Source organism: Protomyctophum bolini, assembly GCF_963924005.1.
Source record: "Protomyctophum bolini genome assembly, chromosome: 15".
Taxonomy (NCBI): domain Eukaryota; kingdom Metazoa; phylum Chordata; class Actinopteri; order Myctophiformes; family Myctophidae; genus Protomyctophum; species Protomyctophum bolini.
Window position 1 is genome coordinate 16,723,074 of NC_137876.1, and position 21,907 is coordinate 16,744,980.

The 21,907-nt window shown below is 42.9% G+C and overlaps 1 protein-coding gene across 1 annotated transcript; it reads right to left on the reverse strand.

Moving 5' to 3' along the window:
- Window positions 1-3,897: 3,897 nt before the first annotated feature.
- Window positions 3,898-20,040, reverse strand: wdr43 (WD repeat domain 43). Its single transcript, XM_080783970.1, has 18 exons — window positions 19,780-20,040; window positions 18,838-18,972; window positions 16,351-16,472; window positions 14,397-14,517; window positions 13,862-13,980; window positions 13,633-13,735; window positions 13,261-13,325; window positions 12,985-13,144; window positions 12,662-12,748; window positions 12,390-12,515; window positions 11,929-12,081; window positions 11,347-11,433; window positions 10,770-10,801; window positions 10,466-10,529; window positions 9,477-9,590; window positions 8,721-8,790; window positions 4,699-4,757; window positions 3,898-4,184 (listed from the first exon to the last, which is right to left on the reverse strand). The coding sequence occupies exons 1-18, from the start codon at window positions 19,990-19,992 to the stop codon at window positions 4,026-4,028; spliced, it is 1,989 nt and encodes a 662-aa protein (XP_080640096.1). The 5' UTR covers window positions 19,993-20,040; the 3' UTR covers window positions 3,898-4,025.
- Window positions 20,041-21,907: the final 1,867 nt, after the last annotated feature.

Sequence of the window (21,907 nt, forward strand, 5' to 3'; positions counted from 1 at the left end):
CTTCTTCTTTTCATTGAAAATCTTTGCCCTTTTAGTTTTTAACTTCAGCATTAGTTATTAGCATGTTCAGTCTGGAGGTAGGTTAAATTGTGTCTAGTTGAATAATATGTATGAAGGACAAGCTCACAATGACTCACAGTGTGAGGTGTTGTGAGCTTCTAAATCGGCTATTTTCAGCAGAGGTTTGGTGTGGACTGTGGAGGGTAAAAAAGCAGACTAACCGGCCTTCGTCAGGTACCTACCAGGTAATACCTGACGGTACCTACCAGGTATTACCTAATGGTACCTACCAGGTATTACCTGACGGTACCTTCCAGGTATTACCTGATGGTACCTACCAGGTACCTACTAGGTATTACTGGACGGTACCTACCAGGTATTACTTGACGAAGGCCGTTTAGGACAAAACGTTGTCACTTTGTCCGTTATTAATACATTATTCTGGGAGATTTTAAAACGGTCCTTGTCAAAAAAAATTCGGAACCTACACTCGTTTGGATATAAATATTATATATATGAATATATAATTATTTGGATGTGCGTGCTGCACCTCTCTGCCATTTCTGAAAATACACATTAACCTGAATCCAACACTGATGACAGGGCTGTCAAACAACAAGTCTATATAAGTCTAATCACTAATCAGTCTATGAAATCCATGAAAAATCTGTAACACAACGCTATACAATATGTAGTGGGGGTCCTGCTTCATCCATCTCTCCGCTAAGGGGTCGTTGGTTTGGAAATCGTTGAAGCCCTGTGTGTTAAATGTATAAAAATAAATAAATACATTTCAAATATATTTTTTAAGAATATTTTCATGGATGACTAGGGTGCAATATGATGTAGCATTTTTACATTAAATTACTGCCATATTATTCATTACTTCAACACTGTTGCTGTCGGGCAACTGTCTCTCCATTTTCTTTTTAAACATTTTTATTTTTTCATCAAACAAGAGTTGAAAAGTAGTGAAAATAGGTCTACAGGCAGTGTCATCGTGTGCCATTTCCACTTTTCTTTTTAAATAATCAAAAAGGAACCGTTTGAGTTTCCATCCTACAGCAATGATATACATTCAACCCATAATGTCCTTCATCCATCTTTGGTTTTCATTTGCAAGATAAGAGGCTTTTTTTGCATGCACAGCACCTCATGTGAGCTTGCTGGTCTCGCTATTAAGTGTACAACCTTATCATTTTCATATGTGCCGTCAAATCTGAAAGGTAAGGTGGCATGAAATTTGAACAAAAAGGGTTGCAAGGTTTTCAAACGAGTCGGCAGTTACCGGTTGGACCCCAATCAATTGTGAGCTTGTAGATCTGTTATTTATTTTCACTTTATATGAAAATACTGTATGTAGCCTACTTTTTCCCTTCCTGAAATTGTAGTGGAGTGAAAAGTGCAACATTTGCGTTTGAAATGGAGTGGGGTGAAAGTTGAAGTATCTTAAAATACAAATACTATACACAAGTTGTTTGACTTGTCTAATGTTGTCCATTGTTGCCCAAGAAAATAAACCACTTTGGTAGTGTCCCAGATTACATTGATATTACAATAAATTGTTTAATTTCAGATTGTGAGACAAAGAGAGAACTGCCGAAGATGTTTGAGGGTATTAAAGCAGCTTGGTATGTGTATTCATGAGTGAAAATGAGTCTACATTTTCCCTATACGACAATTACTATGTCGAGAACCATGGAAGAATATAAGATGGACAAAGTTTTTGCAACCAGTCTCAAAATCGATGGCGTTGCTTAGTGCAATTGCTTTATCCGAGGCAAGCTTTCTTTTACTAAATGAAAGCAGATATAAAATGAAAATGTCGATTGTCGACCTGGAACATTGTGGTATGGATCGAAGATAATAAATGTTGATGGTAATAAACGGTCATGTAAATTCAAGTGCACAGTGTAAGCATAGGACAAGAAAACAATCCATTAGAATATAAGGTCACACAAGCTGAAAACCTCATGTCCTTCAGGGAGGTATTACTTTGCTTAAATTTACATTTACAAGTGGCTACAGAGTTGAAAGGAATCGAGGAAACTGATTTGATCCAACGGTGAAAGATCTCATCAAACATAGTTGTCAAGACTCTCAAAGCACCCTGGCCTTAGGAAGTCGTTTGGAAACTGTCCAGATGGCACTTTAGACATTATTGGTTCAAATGTGAGCACTCACCCCAAGCCTCGTCAATGCCCTTGTAAGAGGCAATGGCATGAGTCTAAACTATATTGACATTTACCAGCCTTGAGGAAAACCTATCAGTCCATTTGTGGCAGTCGGCTATGCTTCAGTTGGCAAAAGGAAACTCATTTAAGTTTACATTCACTTTTCCAGCAAGTTAGCCAAGTGAACAGACAATGAAATAAAAAAAATCTGTCATGAACTTCCGTTCCATTATTCGACTTCCAACAATGCTTAACCAAATGAAATCCTGGCCGGTCAAGCAACATGAATTAAACAAAACAAAAATAAAAGCTGTAGGGCTATCCTGACTCCTGCACCTGTGAACAGGCCATTACTGAAGCTGCTTCATCGTGTCATCATTTAGCTCTTTTAACCCTTCTTCCCTCCATCAGACACAGTAAGCCATTTTGAAAACCCATTTATTTACGCAATTGAGCATCAAGTTTACATTTTCTCAATTTGCCCCCGTGGGCATGGATTCTGCGTTCAACGGACATGGTGGCATGCCCAAAAACCAAAGGCACAAAATAACGGACACATGTAAAACAAAAGGGATGGAACCACATGGCAGCTACAGTCGGCTCCCGAGACCTCTGGGCACCTTCTTTTTTTTATACATTTATTTATTTTAATTTACAATTTTTTTATAAATGGGGCCAAATATTTATAATCATTCTTAATGACATTTTATTTAACACCTAATATTTCATGCTACAAACGTGTGGATAGCCAGTCATTTGAGCATAAACAAGATGTTGAAGGGTAAATTTAGGATTGATATACATAACTGTATACCGTTAGATTTAGTCTGTATTTTTCTTACATTTTGTAAACGGAAACAACCAATTTAACATTGAGGTGCACACTCGATCTGTAGTCGAACCAAAAATGAGTCAATTTAAAAAAAGCACTCTCACGAGTTGACTTTACAGGTGTTCATTTAATCCGAAGGATTTCAGGGGTAGCTGTTCAGGGAAGAGATCATACAAACACTGCACTGTACATACAGATTTACATTGTTGCGAGGGCATTATGTATGACCAATGTCTGGTCTCCGGGACAAGCAGTTCTCTGTACAATAAAAAAAAGAAAAGCAACAAAGCCGAGGTTAAGCGTTCCAATTCTAGACCTTCCGGAATGTTTGAACTCCCCCACAACTCTCTCTGCACATTTCCCCGCCGTTTACATAGGTCAATCTGGGTCATGAAACACTGTCCCGAGTGCTGCGTCATGTACTATTTAACAGAAAATATACTACACTGTAATATACAGTGGACTTTCATTAGAAAATGTTCAGTCTCGGCTTTGTGAATTTCGGACACAACTGCAATGTATGCAAGCTGGAATGTGGCCAAGTTCGAGGGAGCGATCACCGCTATAATTTTTATTCAAATCCGGTGGGGGGGGGGTGGGTGTGTGGGGAGTTCACATTGGAAGGCCGGAAGATTTAGAAACGGGACGCAAACTAAGCAGAACGCAGGGATGAGAAACGTACGTGGAATTAAGTGAGACCAGTTTTTTTTGCCCCATCTCTCTGAATGAACGCAGTGATCACCACTTGTTTGGTTAAAGGAGTCTCTGTGTCCAAGTGGTTTAACCGTGCTGTGGCATGGGGGCCACACTGCCTGCCCACACACCCCCCCAACATCATCCGTCCCTTGCTTTTTGATTTCGTAAAACCATTTTGTTCTTTTACCCCAAAACCCACCCACCCACCCACCCGCCCCTTTCCGCTTTTTGTTTTCCGATAATAAAATCAAAACCTCAGAAAAATAAAATGAAGACCATATATAACTGTTTTCCTTTCAACTGATTGGGTGTGATTGGTGGTTTCATTCCTCTTCACTCTCATTCTTGTGTTCCATGTCCTCTTCTTCCCCGTTGGCTTTGGATTCCTCTTCGTCCTGATCCTCATCATCCTCCTCCTTGCCTGCTTGTCCGTCCTTGCCTTCTTCCATCGTCTCCTCCGTTACCTCCTCTTCGTCCCAGTTCTGGAGAAAAGAAAAGAAAACACATCAGTCAGGCCTGGTGCCGTCCTTCAAATATGGCCTTGCAGTTGGCGGTCCAATGACGTTGTCCATCTGTGACTAGGGCTGTTCCGTATCCAATTTAACTTTAAGATTGTCACAAATAATTACGATCACAGATTTCATTGCGTTTTGTCGTTGAACACTGAAACATATGAATAATACATTTAATATCAGTTTAACTTTTAGGCTTTGAAAAAAAAATTGCACAGGGCAGATTAACTACAATGAAATTACAGACATTTAATAATTTCATTAAAAAAATAGAAATAAAATGGAGAGGAAATTGCTGATCTACAAGCTTACAATGTGATACGTTGCAAGCTTGTAGATCTGCCATTTCTGCTTTTTTTTAATTTGAAAATGTATTAAAATATTCTAACATGGAAACAATGACAATTATCAAAAATAATTGCTATTATCACAAATAATTGTGACTAGAGGATTTATGCAATGATTGTGACTATCTGTGACTTACGTCAGAGTCTTCATCCCGGAGGCCTTCATCACCGGAGGCCTCATCTTCGTCAGATGACTCTGTTAAAAAGGGCGAAGAGGAAACGAATCCATCAAGAGGTCCGGGAAACCGAGGCCTCGTTCTCAAGCTCAACATGGCGTGCATGCACAGAAGGACCAAAGCATACACAGAAGGACCAAAGCATACAGCTCAACATGGTGTGCATGCACAGAAGGTCCAAAGCATACAAAAAAGGAAAGAAGCTTGTGTTGAGCAGGGCTCATTTATCTTTGAATTCCCCACAGGGAGCGACAGACAGCGATTTGCATTTCCATACTAGGCTGTGCCGTTTGGGTTATGACAACGCAATACAGACTCCCGTGTCTGGACAGATAATGTCAATATGATTTGTGGAGGGGAATGCGACCCCACCAGGACACACCCTGTCTCCTGCAGATAGCGTCGGACCAGAACTTATCCCCAGCACCATCAGCTATGGATGAAGTATTCCTCATCATCCATGTTACATCCCATGTTTTTCCCACACAACAAATTGGACAGTAAACCGTAAACACCTTTGGTATTTCACACATGCATCTGCTTGATTTATGACAGTGTATCCATTACATGAATAACTTTAATTTTTACTTTACAGACACGCCCTCCCTCCTTTATAAGCAACTTTAAACTCAACGTTAACCACATTAGTCATTGAAAAATGAAACGACTGATATTGCCCTAATGCATGAGAACTCATGCATTTTTCAATTAGTTATTTCATTATGTTAATATTTTCTGTGAAGTCCATGTTTGAAATGCATGAAATTTCATGCATGAAATATGTAATTGAAAAACAGTCTCCTTATGCAGAACGCTACTACATGCAGGGCTAAACGTCAAACAGCATGAACATGTGACCAAACCAACCATCATCTGTATGGGCTGGGGGTCTACCAAGCAGAGTTGAGATGGTAGCGTTCAGGAGAATTAGAAAATGAAAATGAGCCCTGTATAGGATAGCCCAAGCCACCCCTTGGGCTGCCAATGCCGTCAGAGTGGCCAGTAGAGTCGCGGGATGGGAACCTTGAACAGATTCCAGGCTCCCCCAGAGTTCGTGTAGAAGTGTCCTTGAGCAAGACTCTGAACCCCTAACTGCTCTGGATGTGCAGGTTGGTGCCTTGCATGGTTTCCTCCGCCATCGGGGAGTATGAATGGGTGAATGTAATGCACTATGTAAAGCGCTTTGGATAAAAGCACTATACAGGGGCGGCGCTGGCCAAGTGGTCCAGGCGCATGCCACATATAGGCCTTGGCCTGATAGCGTGTTCGAGTCCCGTTCATGACGACCTTTGCTGCATGTCTCTCTTCCTCTTTCCTGTCAGTCTTCACTGGATACTATCAATAAAGGCAAACAAGCAAGCAAAGCAAGCAAGCAAAAAAAAGCGCAAGGGCCTGGGTTTAAACGCAAAACTGAGCTCTCCCTGTGGCGAGTCATGATTTTGCTCTACTAAAGATGGTGGTCCCCAGGTACTGCTTAGTGACTGCCCAGTGCCCACTGATGCAACCTGTTAAGATTAGGGCTGCAACTATCCATTATTTCCTGCTGGCAGAGGTGCACCAGTCACAGGTCTGACTGGCACCTGAACATAGGTCCTGCAACTGTGTTGAGTTTGTGTATGCTCTGAGCAGCAACATTGCCCCCATGGAAAGATGCCACGTTTGTCCTTTCAGGATAAGGCAGGTGGAAGCTAGAGTTCTGTTAACTTAAGATCAAGTTCCGTGAGACTGGTAAATGGTGCATTTATATAGAGCTTTACATAGATTGAATGTGTGTGTGAATATAATGCACATACACTGATGAAACCATGCAAGGCACCAGCCTGCAAACAGGAGCAATTAGGGGTGGTTCAGAGTCTTACTCAAGGACAAGGACACTGCAACACCAACTCTGGGGGATCCCGGGATCGAACTAGGAACCTTGCGATTCCCTTCCGGATGCTCTAGCGGCCACTCTACCCCCTGAGCCACTGCCGCCCGACTGGTGAAGTAGAAGACAGACTGCGAAGTTAAGTGACCGTCCCAGGAAGACGACACCCCCAGTTTCACAGGCAAGATTTGCACAACGGTACCACAGACATATCTGTCAAAGTTGTTGGACCCATGCTCAGGTGCCAGACTGCCAGTCACACACCTTATTAAATGGTTTAATTTGTTTAACATTTTCGATTAGCTTGCACCCCTAGTTAGGACTGGGTAGAAAAGAAAGCTCCAACTTCCCCCACAGGCATCAATACAAGTCTAACCTCAAAGACTTACTGAAATTAAAAATACATTTTTTTAGACCACATCTGTGGTCATATGGGCATACCAAACAATGGATCGGATTTTAATTACTTCTTGAAATCGAAAAGGTGCTGGGTGATGACGTGGGCCACATCAATTGATTCCCATTGCTGCAACATCCTCCAAACACAGCTGGATTTGATTTACAAACTACTCCATTTTTTAATCCCATTCAGGATGACGTCCAGACAGTGTATTACTCGGTTTAAACTTGATCATCACGCTAAAATATGCATCTGAAAACATTATAGGGTAGAAATAACCCACATAGTAGTAAACTGGTACAGCCAGAAAACACCTCCCAAAGCTCAAGCAGCTTCCCACTGATTAACTTGTTTCCATGAACCCCCTGTGCCCTCGGACCGCTAGCAGGGCATGGAAACGCACACGGCTCACCTTAATTAGATCATGGAAGCCAATTTTCTAGGTGGTTCAAAAAAGTGTTCTTATACAGTTATACGGTAATGAGAAATGAGGCCGAACAGAGCGGGTTCTTGTTGTTTCTGCTCTTATGGGGGGGGGGGGGGGGGGGTCCTGAACGCTGCCTGTCTGTCCAGTTGCCAAGCAACAGGAATCTTGTTTGCATGCAAGTGCATCGGTCGAGAGTGACTGCGTGGAATGCCGAAAAAGAATTGGCTACATAAATCCGTTTGCGTATTCGTTCAGACGTTTTGATAGAGAAGACACTCCAGTGTCAACAGCTCATTTGAAAGAAGGTAATGAATGACAGTTAATTAAGTGAGTGGTTCTCACGCCCCCACACACACAGACACATGCACTTTGATATGAATTAAATCCACAGACAGACTCTCTGGGAGCACAATGGACAGAGACACTGCAAAATCCTCAGTGTTCATTCAACTCTGAGGGCACAAATGGGAACCACTGCCAAGAGTTACAGACTCATAAAAGATCCATTTGGACCCCTGGTGGTCCCTGGACCCAACTTTGAGAAACGGTGAATTCAAATGAATTGCCAAAAAGAAGAATATATAATAAACACCGCCACGGGGATAGGCTGTGTGTGGAGGTAGTGATGTCATGCGTGTTAGTGTGACAGAGGCCCCTGGCTCCACTGTTGGTGACCAATCATCTGAAATGCCCCGAGCTCGGCGTCCAAGGCAAATCATCCCTTTATAGGCCCAATTAGGCAATTATTGATTGCAGTTAATTCAACTGGCAGCAGCGCATGGCTTTCAACCAACACATAATGTCAATGATGGCTCACTTGTTTCAGCACAAGAAGCCATTTTGAAGAAAACTGTAGACGTAACAGTAATACTGATATAGCGATTTATACTTGATCGAATGCCATGTCGCTTGCCGATAAAATGGTAGATCTACATGCTCAGAACAGGATACGGCACCCGGTATATACAGTAGATCTTGTTCTGGCTTACTGTAAATCACTCTGGACTCTCGTCTACTAAATACCTAAATTGTAGATCAATTATTTAGCGTGCGACACTGGCACTTGCACGGCTAAGCACAAACCAGTCGTGAGAAATTCTCACGAGTGCATTACTTAAGCACAGGGGTTAAATGACATCTTAAAACTAATCTTACAAAACAATAAATCTACTTCTCTCATCCAATGCAAGTCTATAGGATGCAAACACATTTGGGGAAGATAAAAGAGACAAAGTGGGCTAGGGGCAGAAAAGAGTGAGACGGAGGGGAGCAGTGTGCAGGCTTCTTACCTTCCTCATAAACCAGCCTAGCCGTGTGGTCCACGCCTGTGGTTGTGTTGCTGCTGTCATTTGTCGCCACCTGGCGGCGGACAGGGGGAACAATGCATTAATGAAGCAGTGAAGACCAGATTCAGAAAAGATGCACATAGTTTGAAATGTTTGCATATCAAGGACCAAACGATTGGACAGTGGTGAAAAATAGCCTTAGAATGAAGCGTGGTTCAATTGTTTAAACTGTTGCTCATTATGCTGGGGAACCCCACTTTGAGAAGCACGTTAAATCAATATTCTGTATTGTGTCCGTAGGCGGTTGTAACAACAGGGATATAAATTGAAAGGGCCGACAATGGAATGCCTTTCGTGGTGTGCGTGTATGGCGAGACGCATTGGTGGAAATTAACTAAGTACATTTACTTAAGTACTGTACATTTTGAGGTATTTGTACTTGAGTTTGTCAAATTTTCTGTACTTATTACAACTTTATTACTTTGCTGATTTTGATTATTATTACAAAACATATATTAACCACTTCTATATTACCACTAATATATTAGCTATATACACTTTTCAGTCATTTGAAAATAGCCAATCTACAAGCTTTGAAAACATGAAATTGGTCATTCTGCATAATGAGTATACTGTTGGAACTTTTTAAGCACATTTGTACTTTTACTCGAGTACATTTTGAATTCCGGACTAGTATTTCTACATTGCAGTATTGGTACTATTACTTCAGTGAAACATGCGACGACTGGAGAGACGTACCTGTGATATTAGCAGAAAGAGTTTTCCATGCAGCTTCGTTAGCTTGTGGGCTAACCTCACTCTGGTCTCTATCATGTGATACAACACTCCAAGTTGGGTGACCAGGTCAGGAAGCTGTTGGACCCACACACACACAAGTTTGCATTACTCTTCTTGAGGACATCAACATTTCAGAATGGCAATTTCATAGATGGCGTTTTTAACCCCAACCCTAAAAGCACAACACTGGTACCCGAATAATTATACGGAAATCAGACATAATCCCAATCCCTAAACATCTAATCCTAACCACAACCTGAATCTTTTCTAAAGTGTTAAGCCTTACTCTGAAAATGTACGTACATTTCTTTAACAATAAACAACCATTTATCTTGTGAGGACCAGGCAAATGGTCCCCACAATGTCCATTTCTCAAATTCTACTATACTGTATATGGGGAGTGGGGACATTTGGCCCTCACAAGTAAATACAAGTACACTCTCACACAGATCAGTCACTGTCAAAGCACACCATGAAATCACAGCAATAAGCAGAGTCCAGATTTCTTTTCAATTCTCTCTACGTTTTCTAATGGAGAAATGGATCAAATACAAAAAGCCACTTCCAGCCAGGCTGTACAGCTATTTGGACAGACCAACATTATGAATCATGACTACGGCATGGCCAAACAAAAACATGAACATCTGAGGCACATGGTCTCACCACGTCTGTCTTTTCTGTCTGTCTGTCTGTTCATTGTACCATCCGTTGTTGTCTTAACCACATTTAACGTCATTATAGGAGACACTCTGAGAGTTTCACAAAATAGCCAATCTGCAATGCTCAACTCATTGAATTTACACACTGCGTTTCGAGCTTGTGGATCGGCAACTTTTGATGCTTCTGTGTGACGCTGTAGGGTGTTCATTTATGAATGAAAAAACCCAAAACGTTAAAATATGGAGATACGGTTTCTGCCCGAAAGAGTGGAAGTGAATGCTGGGACTCACCGAGGACAGGTACGAGGTGTGGTGCGTGAGTACAGCCTTGAGCCACCGGACCATCAGTATCGCCCTGTGGAGATGATAGCACAGCTGCTATTTGCATTGTCAAGCACCAGGGATCTTCAGAAAATGCTGTCTTTAGTGTGTCGTGCAAATTACTTTAAAACCAAGACAGTTAGTCTAAGGCCTTGTAATCTTTCAAGACAAATTCTGCAGCAGACCGCAGTAAAAGAGACAAATGATTATCTTTCACAGGATTGTTAGATTGTTGTTCATTTTTGTGCGGGCAGCTTAAGTAAATTTCTCTTACTGAAATGGATGTCCCTGCAGTCTCTTGGTGATCTGGAAAGAAGAATATAAGATAGCTTAATCTTGCAAAAGTTGCAAAGAACAAAACAAAACAGGTTTTTCTTCCAAGGTTAGGTCCAAGTTCCTTGGAATGATTTTGCCTTTGCCTTTCTGCAATTCTATTTTCTATTACCCTTTTCCTCCCAATTTAAGTTGTTTGGCCAATTTCCCCCTCGTACAGTAGTCCCTTGTCACTGCTTCTTCTACTTGTATCAGAGGAGAAACACTTGCCTACGACCTCCCTAACTTCAACCAGTTTTCACTTTTATTGAGGTTTCGGATCAATAGTATGCCGGAACTCAAGCCTGTACCCTGCTTGCTCGCGCCGACCCACCGGTATGAGTCGTTAGCACCACGACAGAGGTCCTCTCTCCAGCAGTCATCACAGCCAGTTGTGTTTGTTGGAGCGGCCGGTCAAGCCGGATTCACCACAATGTTGGCTAAGAAACTTCACCTCTACACCACACCGGATGTCCTTTTTTACTATAGGTGTAAGTACAAGTACAACAAGTGTTTCATAAGCTCTGCCCTGCACTTACCACTTCCACTAATGGCAAGACAGCTGGGAGAGGTAACCGTGCTACCGTCTTCCTTATTATCATTTCCTTTCGGGTCTGGAAAACTTTCTGCAAGGGAAAAAGACAAAAAGGGAAAATAATTCAGCATGTTGAGTGAAAATGTCACATGACAGGTTAGGTTGGCATTCATGTAGACGCCTCAACGGCTCAAGACGCAACACGTCAGGCCAGGAAATATTCCTTTAATAGCTTGGGCAATGTGGCCAAGGGTGGCATTTGAAATTACTGTTCTTAGATATTCATCATCAGAAACTGCCGGGAGTGTGGCGCCATAGATGGGACTGGGCCCATAAAAAGCCCCATCGCTCTGGCTGGATTTTGGCTTGGACATCAACTTTGCAGGATTGGGGTCAAATCCCGAAGACATTAACTAAAATTACCATTAGTCCCTTCAGATTCTGGTCAGAATGCATAAGCAAAAGCCCAACATTTTACTTACCAAGAGATGAAAGATTGTGCGTTTGCATGACAGTAATTGACAATTAATAATGAATTAATAACATGGTTTCAGAGTTTGCAAGCTTTTCTGGCAAGTGTACTTACATTTAGGATGTTGCTATCATTGCTCTCCAAGCCCTGCACCAGCAGCACTGCAAAGTTGTCCGTCTGTAAAGAGGGTGGGCCCTTGGGTCCTCCTGCCTTTTCACCGGAGACGGTAGACAGATCGATTTCACCCAGCCGCTCCTCTATCGACATCTATAGTGGGGAGAAGGTAGGGGCACAGAGAGAGAAGTGGAACCATCAGGTGAGAGAAGCCAACAACCTTGCCATTATATCAGATCAATGTTTGATGCAGTGCAACACGTGAACAGATCTGTTCATGTGAACAGCGGTACTCTAGGTACGATATTGTGGTTGTACGGACCTATATTTCTTTATTAACTTAGCTGGAAGACTCCAATACCATTAACCACAATAAGACAACAGAAGCAATTCGGTAGCAGTCGGCCGAAAACACTGACTTGGCATTACTTCAGGACAGATAGCACGACATACGGACATACCTCTTTTGTATCTGCGCCTTTTTTCCTCTTCTCTGATCCTTGTGAGGCTGCCTTCAGGGGCGCTTGGTGACCGGGAAGCCCTGGGATCAATATTTTGCTCTTAGCATTGACTATTGGCGTTTTCACCTGAAAAGAAGTAACAATTTCCTGGTTCACATACATAACTGGTGTGGCACGTCTTATGCAGACCGGGTGACGCGCTAAAAGGTCAAGACTGAAAAGCAATGAATACAAAGATCTGTGTATCCTCTGAAAAGGGCTGGGGGTGATACCTTAGAGACTGTGCTTTCCATGGAGAGGGAAAGGGTGGTCTTGATATCTCGTGTCAAACAGACGTGTGTCTCGGCTGTGTTGAACTCCTACAAGCGGGGAGGAAGGAGGTAGAGAATGAGGTCAAAACACGGTAAAGTAAAGTACTGTAGACCACTGCTTCCAAAACCTTTTCACTTGAGATTTGCCGTTTCCTCGGGTCCCAAACTAGTTACAATAGCACAAATGCGTCCCGGGCCACTGTTTGGGAAACAGCGGCTGTAGAAGGACGGACATAAAAACAAAGTTCATCTGTGCCCAGCGGCTGCAGAGGAAGAGCACTCACCACTTTCTCCATGACTGGCTGTAGGTGGTTGCCGTAGGCCAGCATCACTGTCCGCGTGTCAGCACAGAGGCCTGCCGCGAGCAAGGGGATGGGACGCGGGGTGTCCTCCACACCAGACATCTGCACCGTACAGGAGGGTGACAATGGCTTCTTACATGGCCTGGGGACGGGAAAAGAGATCCATGGAGTGACTCAGACATCTAATCTGTTTGTCCAAACGGAATGGAAATAAAACAAATAACGTTCAGCCTGGCCGTACAAAAAGGTTCTTCTTACCCGTTTAAAAAGTGCTCAAAGAGATGCAACTGTCCGTCCTTACACACCACCGCCAGCCTCACCGCCTGGGGGAAGGAAGGAAAGCACCCAACATTAAACCCATTAAAACCAGGAAAGCATCCATGTCATTTTAGAATTTTGTGTTGGCTATTCAAAAAGAGCAGATATACAAGCGCTCGGTGTAAGAAGTGACACGCTGCGAGCTTGTCCATCTGCTATTTTTTAACATTTTGTGAGAAAGTGTGTGAAGGCATCGGTCGTCGACAATGTTTCACAGCAAGACTACGGCCCGAGTCCATTACGCTAATCAGTGAATATATATCACTGCTGATACATTGTGTGTTATCGTGTATAAATCAAGACCTTCCCTACCTTTCCCTTGCTGTCACTGGCAGATAGGTCGATGTGTTGGGGCTCGTCTGTGAGAGTGAAGGACACCACCGAGTTCTTGTCCTTGCCGTCTTCCCGCACTTGCCTGCCGAAAAGAAGAAAGAAGCCGACGTCAGTTTGGGGAAGAGAAGCGGAACACCACCACTCCAATCCCAGGTGGGTTTATTGCGTTTATGAGCCTCTGCCGACTGCCGGTGGACTGTGCACTCACCATACACTGAGGAGCCGGTCGTGTGTGGCGCCAGACAGGAAGTAGAGGCCGTTGCTGTCCGGGGGTCGCGTGGTGGCGAAGCGCAGGGTCGTGACGGCTGTGGAGTGACCTGTGAATTTCTGCAACGACAGAAAACATTCGCAGTTGGCATCTTCTCAAATGAGATAAAAAAGGGGCCATTAATAAAGTCTAAATAAATCTGCCAAAGTAACTTAAGAGGGTTACATTTCTGGCATTTTACTCGACAGACACCATGCATACGATCATAGATCAAGATGGTGGATTTGTTTTGCTACACATAAAGCAACCGCAACAAGACACTTATTGGTAAGAGCTGCAACAAGTACTCCAGTGATTTATTTTTGTAACTATGCCAGAGTAATATAGCTAATGAACAGATTGACACCAGATGACAGCAAGACAATATCTGAGACATTTATTAATAATATCACTCTTTTAGCCTACAAAGCCTAATATAGCAATATCCATCCAGCCATTTATGCCAATTGGCCAAAAGTTAGATGTGAACACTCACCCTAAACACCTCCTTGGTCTCCAAGTCCCACATCTTGATGGTCAGTCCTGCCGAGAGCAGCAGCTTGCCGTCAGGACTCACACACACACTGGTGACTGACGCACGGTCTGCCTTCCACTTACTGTAAGACACACAGCAACAGTCACAACCAGGGCTGGGCCATAGATAGCACTTACAACTCACTGTCACAACTAGCTCTGGACCATAGATAGCACTTACAACTCATTGTCACAACTAGCTCTGGACCATACCACCTGAATCAATATCACCAGAGGGACGCCTGGGGCGAGAAGCATATATGGCACTGGCCATATATGGAGCGTATTTTGTGTACAGGGTGTGATGAAGTCATATCAAGATATGGAATGTCAGAACAGGTCATATAGATATATATATATATAGAGAGATATAGAGATAGAGATAGATCCAAGGGTGGCAGCGGGGGCAGTGTATTGAATGTACAGGGTTTGATGACGGCCCAGGTAGGGCCGGGCCTTAATTTTCGGGCCTGTTGAGCTGGCTGATGTCACGATAACCTGGGGGCTTGCCTGGGGCCAGCAACAGGGATTTGAGTTAGGGGACATGACAGAGTGACGGGGATTGTGGGTTAGGTGTCAAAAACGCACGGTTTCATAGTTAACTGCGACCTCTGGTCACAATCAACATCACAATGATTTAAACATTTAGAAAGTCGTAAAATAGCCGATCTTCAAGTGCAGCCATTTTTGCAAGCCACTATTGTACATGTAGAATATCAGGTAAGAGGTTAATCAGACTAATCGCTTTAGTCGATTATAAAACACATTAGGGTTTTTTGTGTCGTTTCCTTGATAGAAATATGACAGCTTAATTTCAGAAATACAAATATATATCTTGATTATTCGATTAACCTACTTGAGCAAGATGAAGTCAGTCATTGGTTATTTTCAGTTAATTGCCCAGTGCTAGTCAAAACCCATTCCAATATGCCCACCATATTGCTTTGTTTCAGTGACTTTGCGATTTCACAATTCAGGACTCGAGTCACACACACCTTAAAGCCCATTAAATCTGGGATGGATGGCTGCATAGTATTTGGATATAACTAAAATGCAGACATGGGCACAGATGAAGTATGCAAACGCATAGGGTGGTATCACCACGTGAAAAACATCTATTTTATATAATGATTACAATAATAGGAAGTCCTGCTTAATATACTAGTGCATAAGAGATAGAGGTAGATAAGAGGTAGATTGCAATTGGCAATTTAGAATTTCAAAAATGTCAGGCTGTCTAATGGGCAGTTTGCATTCTTGCATTCATGACTGTTGCACAGGACATGCATTGCATGAGTACATACATAGCTTAAAGCAAAAAAAAGATAATGTATCTGCTATTAAGTTCAACCACCATTGCTGGCATATAATTTACTGGGGGCAGAGGGGGCGTTTCAGAAACGTATTCTGGCCTAGAATTATGATGCCAGTCACTGTGTGCTGACCACAGCAACAGTACAACCCTGGGACTTGTTTTAATACACCATATAAAAGCTCACAATGAGCTTGTAGATCTGCCATTTTCAGTGATCGTCCCTCCCCAGAATAGGGACGCTAGAGTTCAAGTGGTTAATGTCATCACACCACCAAATCTCTCTCTACAATGTGTAGACGGCTTCAGCAGAGCGTAAATCATGCATTTCCCCCCCCCGAGTACAAAATGAGTTGACAACAAACTGTCCTTGATAAGGAGGAATTTGTGAAGGCGTTATCATTTGCGATTTACAACTATGGCATACAGTATAGTGTGAAAAACAAAACTGCTGTCAGAAAAATATATACTACAACAGAACAGGGTGAACTTTCCAGACGGCAAGATAAATTCTAAAACGATACATTTTAGCGCATGCGCACAGTACAATCGTAGGTAAGCCAACACTGAGAGGGTTAGGAGGAAAGAACCATGAGAAACTGACAAGCGCGTCTTGCCCGTCTGCAGGTCCCATTCCACAATGTGTGCGTCGTCTGAGCCGCTGTACAACAGGTTGTCCTCCGGATGCCAGTCCACACAGTTCACCCCTCCACTGTGGCCTCCCTCCTGCCAGAGAAATTATACAAAACAATGTTACAAATAAACAAGCCCATTCGATAGGAAAGTGAAGATTATACACATAGTCACTGTCGGGAGAAGAATCCTCTAATCTCCATATTATTACTCTTTTTTTTTTATAATCACACTATCTGATTGTATTTGGATCACATGCAGAAGCAGATGTACACAACGGAGCATGTTAAACATGCGACGTCAACGGACGAAGGGTCCCGAATGTTTGACTTTTCGTCGTGCCGTGTCAAGTGTCCCCTTTTTCACTGAACATCCGTCTACTTTGTAACCGTCTACGCCATCGCCCTCCCGAGTCCCGCCACGCCGTCCTACTCAGACTGTAGTAATCATCAAGAGTGCAAGGCTTAAGATTGGATCTTTGAACCCCTTACACTGACTAGAGTATAGTCTTGCGGCCTGACACTGGTTCTTTTTTTGCTTCACACCATTTGCAGGCCTCTCAGCTGATTTGATGATGTTGTCAAGTTAAATGCAATTGCTCTGGAAAGTGCCATAGTACGTGAAATAACACACAGTAGCACATGTTGTGTTTGTAACATCACATTAGAACTAGATTACAATAATCCCTCTCTTTAGTCCACTTGAACTTAACCTGTGAATATTTACCCCTAGGTGCAGACCAAACTATCGCCATGTGGACTCCCTACATGGTTGTCTCGGAGAAGGTCCATGTCAACTAGTGGGCTAGTGGTTCTCAAGTGGGTCCCCAGCAAAATGTGTTAACTTAATACAGCGTATTAATGCTCTACATTGGGGTAGAACATTGCTGTGAACATTAAATATATACATGTTCACAGCAATCTGTGAGAACAAGAGGAGCAAAAGCCTGTGTTTGCAACAACTCCCAATTATCCAGTAAAACTAAGTAACAACTCAACACACAAATTAGCACGCTTGTTTAGTTTACTGCCAAACAACTGATTATTCAATTCCACTGGGCAACTTCTGTCTATTTGATAAAATATGGCTTCTTGCCTAATCAACTGACAGTTCAAAAGTCTGTGTCTGTCAAAAGAGTCAGCCTTACCATCCATCATTTTTACTTGTGAATGCAAATTTAAACAATTATAAACAAACTAACAAAGCACTGATGTAGCTTTTTTTTATTGGTGTAAAACCAGATATTCATTGCCGTGTTGATATGGTAGACTTGCATTGCTTTGGCAGGAGACAAACTGATTTTGTTTTACCAAATAAAGTGGCATTTTGTAGGGTGCCAGGTGGACATTTTTCAACTGGCATTGTGATCAGAAATAGAGATGACCCGGCATCCTAAACAATTTAGGCTCATTGGGTGAAAGTGAAAGTGCAGCGCTAATAGAGCAACACTATGCTACATGAAAAGGGGAAACCTTTGTTAATCCAGTGGGAGAAATTCAGTTTCACCCAGCTGATGGCTGCTCAGGTGGTCATGATAAGCACTGGGTGATCAATATTACGTTTCCATATCGCCGACCCCTACTCAGGCGGGAGCTACAGGGGGTTAAGCATCTCAGAGGGACATGTTGACCCGAGCTGGCCAGGCGAACGGGTGACACTGACAGCCTCTCTAGCCGCCAAGTTACGGGTTGCCACAAAGTACCAAAAATGTAGGCCTCCCTGTACTGTATTGTCTGTGGTTATTAGACAAACATGATATAAGGCAAGACATATCTCCATACATTAATTAAGTAGAAAGAAGATGTACAATGTTGTTCTTGCATGTACACTCGGGAAAAGGCACAGATTGCTTTTCTTATCTGACAATCAAGTTCACAAAAACACAGAACTTGAAGTTTTCTAAATAGCCAAATTATAATAAAAACAGTTAAAATATTGTCTTTGACACAACCAGCTTGTGGTTTCCAATGAAGCAGACATTTAATTTCCTACCAATAATCAAAAAGGCATTTCCAACCTGATTTGGGGAAATCAAACTAGTCCAAAAAGAGTCAGAGTGACATTCTGGGGAAATCAAACCAGTCCAAAGAGTCAAAATGACATTCTGGAGTGAGACTATTTGTGTCAAATTGGACTTTTTTTTTTTATATCCTTATATTCCTTGGACTAAAGTTACTATCTAGAATTCTAGATTTTTCATGTCACGATCATCACCAGTGACTTCACATACAAAACATCATATTTCAGGTCAGGAAGCTTTCAGAGACTTGTGTCCCCAAGAAAAGTAAGTCAAAGTATGTTACACTTACTACTGGCATGTCCATTTATGTATTAAGAATATTAAAAACAAAATTATATGAGTTGAAGTGCATTTTAAAGTCTCATGTGTCAGTTCACTTTAGCAAGTACAAACAAGTAATATGAACAAGTAACAGAAGTGATCACATATTAAACTTACCAAGGTACAGTGCAATGCCCCTTTCGCCGAGCTGTAGATTAGTACCGTGCCCGTTGCGGTGCCCATTGCCAGCAGGTCTGCCTTGGATTCCAAATGCCCTGCCTCTGATTTCCTCTTCTTCCTCTGAGGACCCTCCTGAAATCACATATAATACAATTCACACTGATAATCGGCGAGTACGTTTCCTAATTATTAAAGATCCAAATGAATCTTACTAAATTAAGTACTGACAGATTTGAAATGGTAAAGAGACAGTTAACTGGTGAGAATGAGCAATGCCAGTGTCCTCGCATTTGATCTACTATTAGTTAATGTAATGTAATATACACAATAATGATTCAACACGCGACACAAATACTTTATAATCGCATTGCCTTCTAAAGTCCACTGCCATCGTTCTTCTAAGTGACTCTTGGTACACAGAAAAATGACTGCAACAAGTGTCATGGTGGCCCACCAAGCTAGACTGAGCTAAGGCTAATGAAAATAATGTACATTTTAACCTAGAAAAAAATGCTACTACTCTCAAATAACCACCACCCACAGCCCAAGGTGTAGTTATGTTTTACTTAGGCGTGCATTTGTGCATTTCATAGATCCTTTACATCGGGTCACACACACGTCAAGCCACGTTTTAGTGTAAATCCGTCTTCCAGGCAGCAACCATGTGCGACAGACATGTGCCATAGTTGCGCAGCAGCTGTGTGTGTTTCAAGCTAGCTCGGCAGCTAACGTGGCTAACCAGGCTAAACAGCACCATTATCACTACTAAACCTGGACGCACCGCTACGAACACCAAACACACGCGTTAGCGACACATTTCGCCCGAGCCGAGTGGCGCTGACACGATTCTAAACGGAGTTGTTCCAAGGAATATAATGGACGGCGCCCCGTGTGTCCCCGACTCCCAGGGCCTCGGCGGAGTCCCCCCGCCTCACGTACCTTGACCGTCCCGCATGGGGCCCATGCTATGCAGGTACAAGTGGCGCTCAGATGGGCCGAGGGCACGTATTCCTGGTGGAGGGTTTTACTATCCGTGTTCCACACACGCAGCCTGCCGTCCTGGGCACAAAGCGCCAGGTACTGCCGCGATTTGGGGGAGAAGACGCAGGGTAGCCCACCCACAGAAGAGCTAGTGCCTCCATCGGCCGCCATTTCTGAAGAAACTACACTGGTTGCTGCTGTGGTGTGTGTGCTGTGCCTGTGCGTCTGCGTGACTCCTCACTGACCACGTGTAGCCGTGCCGCGGGCATGCGCATTTCAGCGCATTGGTAACCTCGCGTCACCGTGTGGAGCAGTGTTTACCAGCCAGGCAAACGCTGGGTCGGGGCGCCGTTTGTGGTCGCGGCCTCGCGAGCCGTGGGTCCTGTTACCCAAAATAAATTTAGACAGAAATATATAATAATGCTATTTGCATACATATTGCTTGATTGATAGTCGATGGTTAAACCCACTGGTGAATTATCTCCCGACAATGAACACCTAGGCAGACATGTCAGTTAAGTTAACTGACATGTCTGCCTAGCTGGTGGTCATTGTCGGGAGATACCGACATTTTTAAATAGTCTAACTGGTCTACAATTTATTTATTTTTTCAAAATATCACACCACTAATATCACACACTAGTCTAAAATTAAAATAGTCTAACTGTTAGAATATTTTAATTTTTTCAAAATATCACATGTGAAGTGAGCAGTGCAACTATACATTTATTGTTATATAGTTACTGTGCTAGTGTACTGTGCTCTGTACTATTATTTTTAAAGTCTTTGAAACATGCAGACCCCCATGAACTGCTCAGGGTGCCGGTGACGGTGAGCCTCCCCGTGTCCGAAACGGTGGAGAAATGACAGAGTTACCGTGTGGGGGTCCTCGGGGGGGTCCCCGGAACAAACGTGTTCATTTAGTGTACTCTGTGCTACTTTACACTGTGCTGTGCTGAACTCTACTGTACTCTACTGACTACTGGACACTTTAGGAGTTTAGGGTGTGGGGGTGTGGTGCTGGGTCACATCATACACACATATAGCTGCAGTGACGTAGAGTCTGTGGGGGCCAGGGCCCCCATGACGATTATAAAAACATTTCGTCCCTGCATAGCTGCGTAATGGAGCGGAGGCACCGCTCAAAAATATTAAACAGAAAAATACTGCTGTGTAAAGCGGCAAAGCCTATTGGTTCTAAAACTTTGAGATTGTGCACTGCTATGCTATGCTCCCTCCCATCCCATTGTTGCATCCTATTTATTTGTTTGTTTGTTTGTTTGTTTGTTGCCTCTGACAATGTTGAGTTATATAGGTCAGGAGACAGTATGGAGATTCTATGTATTTACCTCAATTACCTGTATTGTAAGCGTGACACACCTCACTATTACCTGTAATCGTGACAATAACGTTGATTGATTGATTGATTGATTGATTACTACTGTGTTTGTGTTTGTGTTGAACGGGTTATGCATTTTACAGACACTGGACCAACTTAATAATAGATTACAGCGGCCCCCAAACTTTATTGGCCGTGCACCCTGTTACCTCCTGACCTATAGCTGACACACCCCCCAACGCCACGTCTCATTGTATTTGTAATATACAATATACATAATAATAATCACAGAATGTCACTGCACTGAGAGACTGCAGCTCCTGTATACTCCCACAGCTGCTCTATACAACAGTGTTTTACCAGATTTTGCCATTTGTGCTGCTAAATAACAGCATAAAACCACCATTACCCTTTTCATGTCACGTACCCCCTAGAAGGCGTTCGCGCACCACAAGGGGTGCACGCACCACAGTTTGGGAACCACTGAGTATAGAAGATTTAAAAAAACTGTGTCATAATAAATATTCAATTGGTCAGACATGTTGATGTAACACTAGCCCTGGTATGGCTATCAGCATCCAGGCTTTCAGCGTCAAGGTGGTGGTACAGGTTCTCATCTTTCCCCTTCCACATCATGCTGTATATCCTATATCGTCGCCCGGTCCACATTGCCCAATTTCCTTGAAGTAAGTAAGTATACAATTGATTTATATAGCACTTCTCACAGAGAGAACTCACAACGTGTTT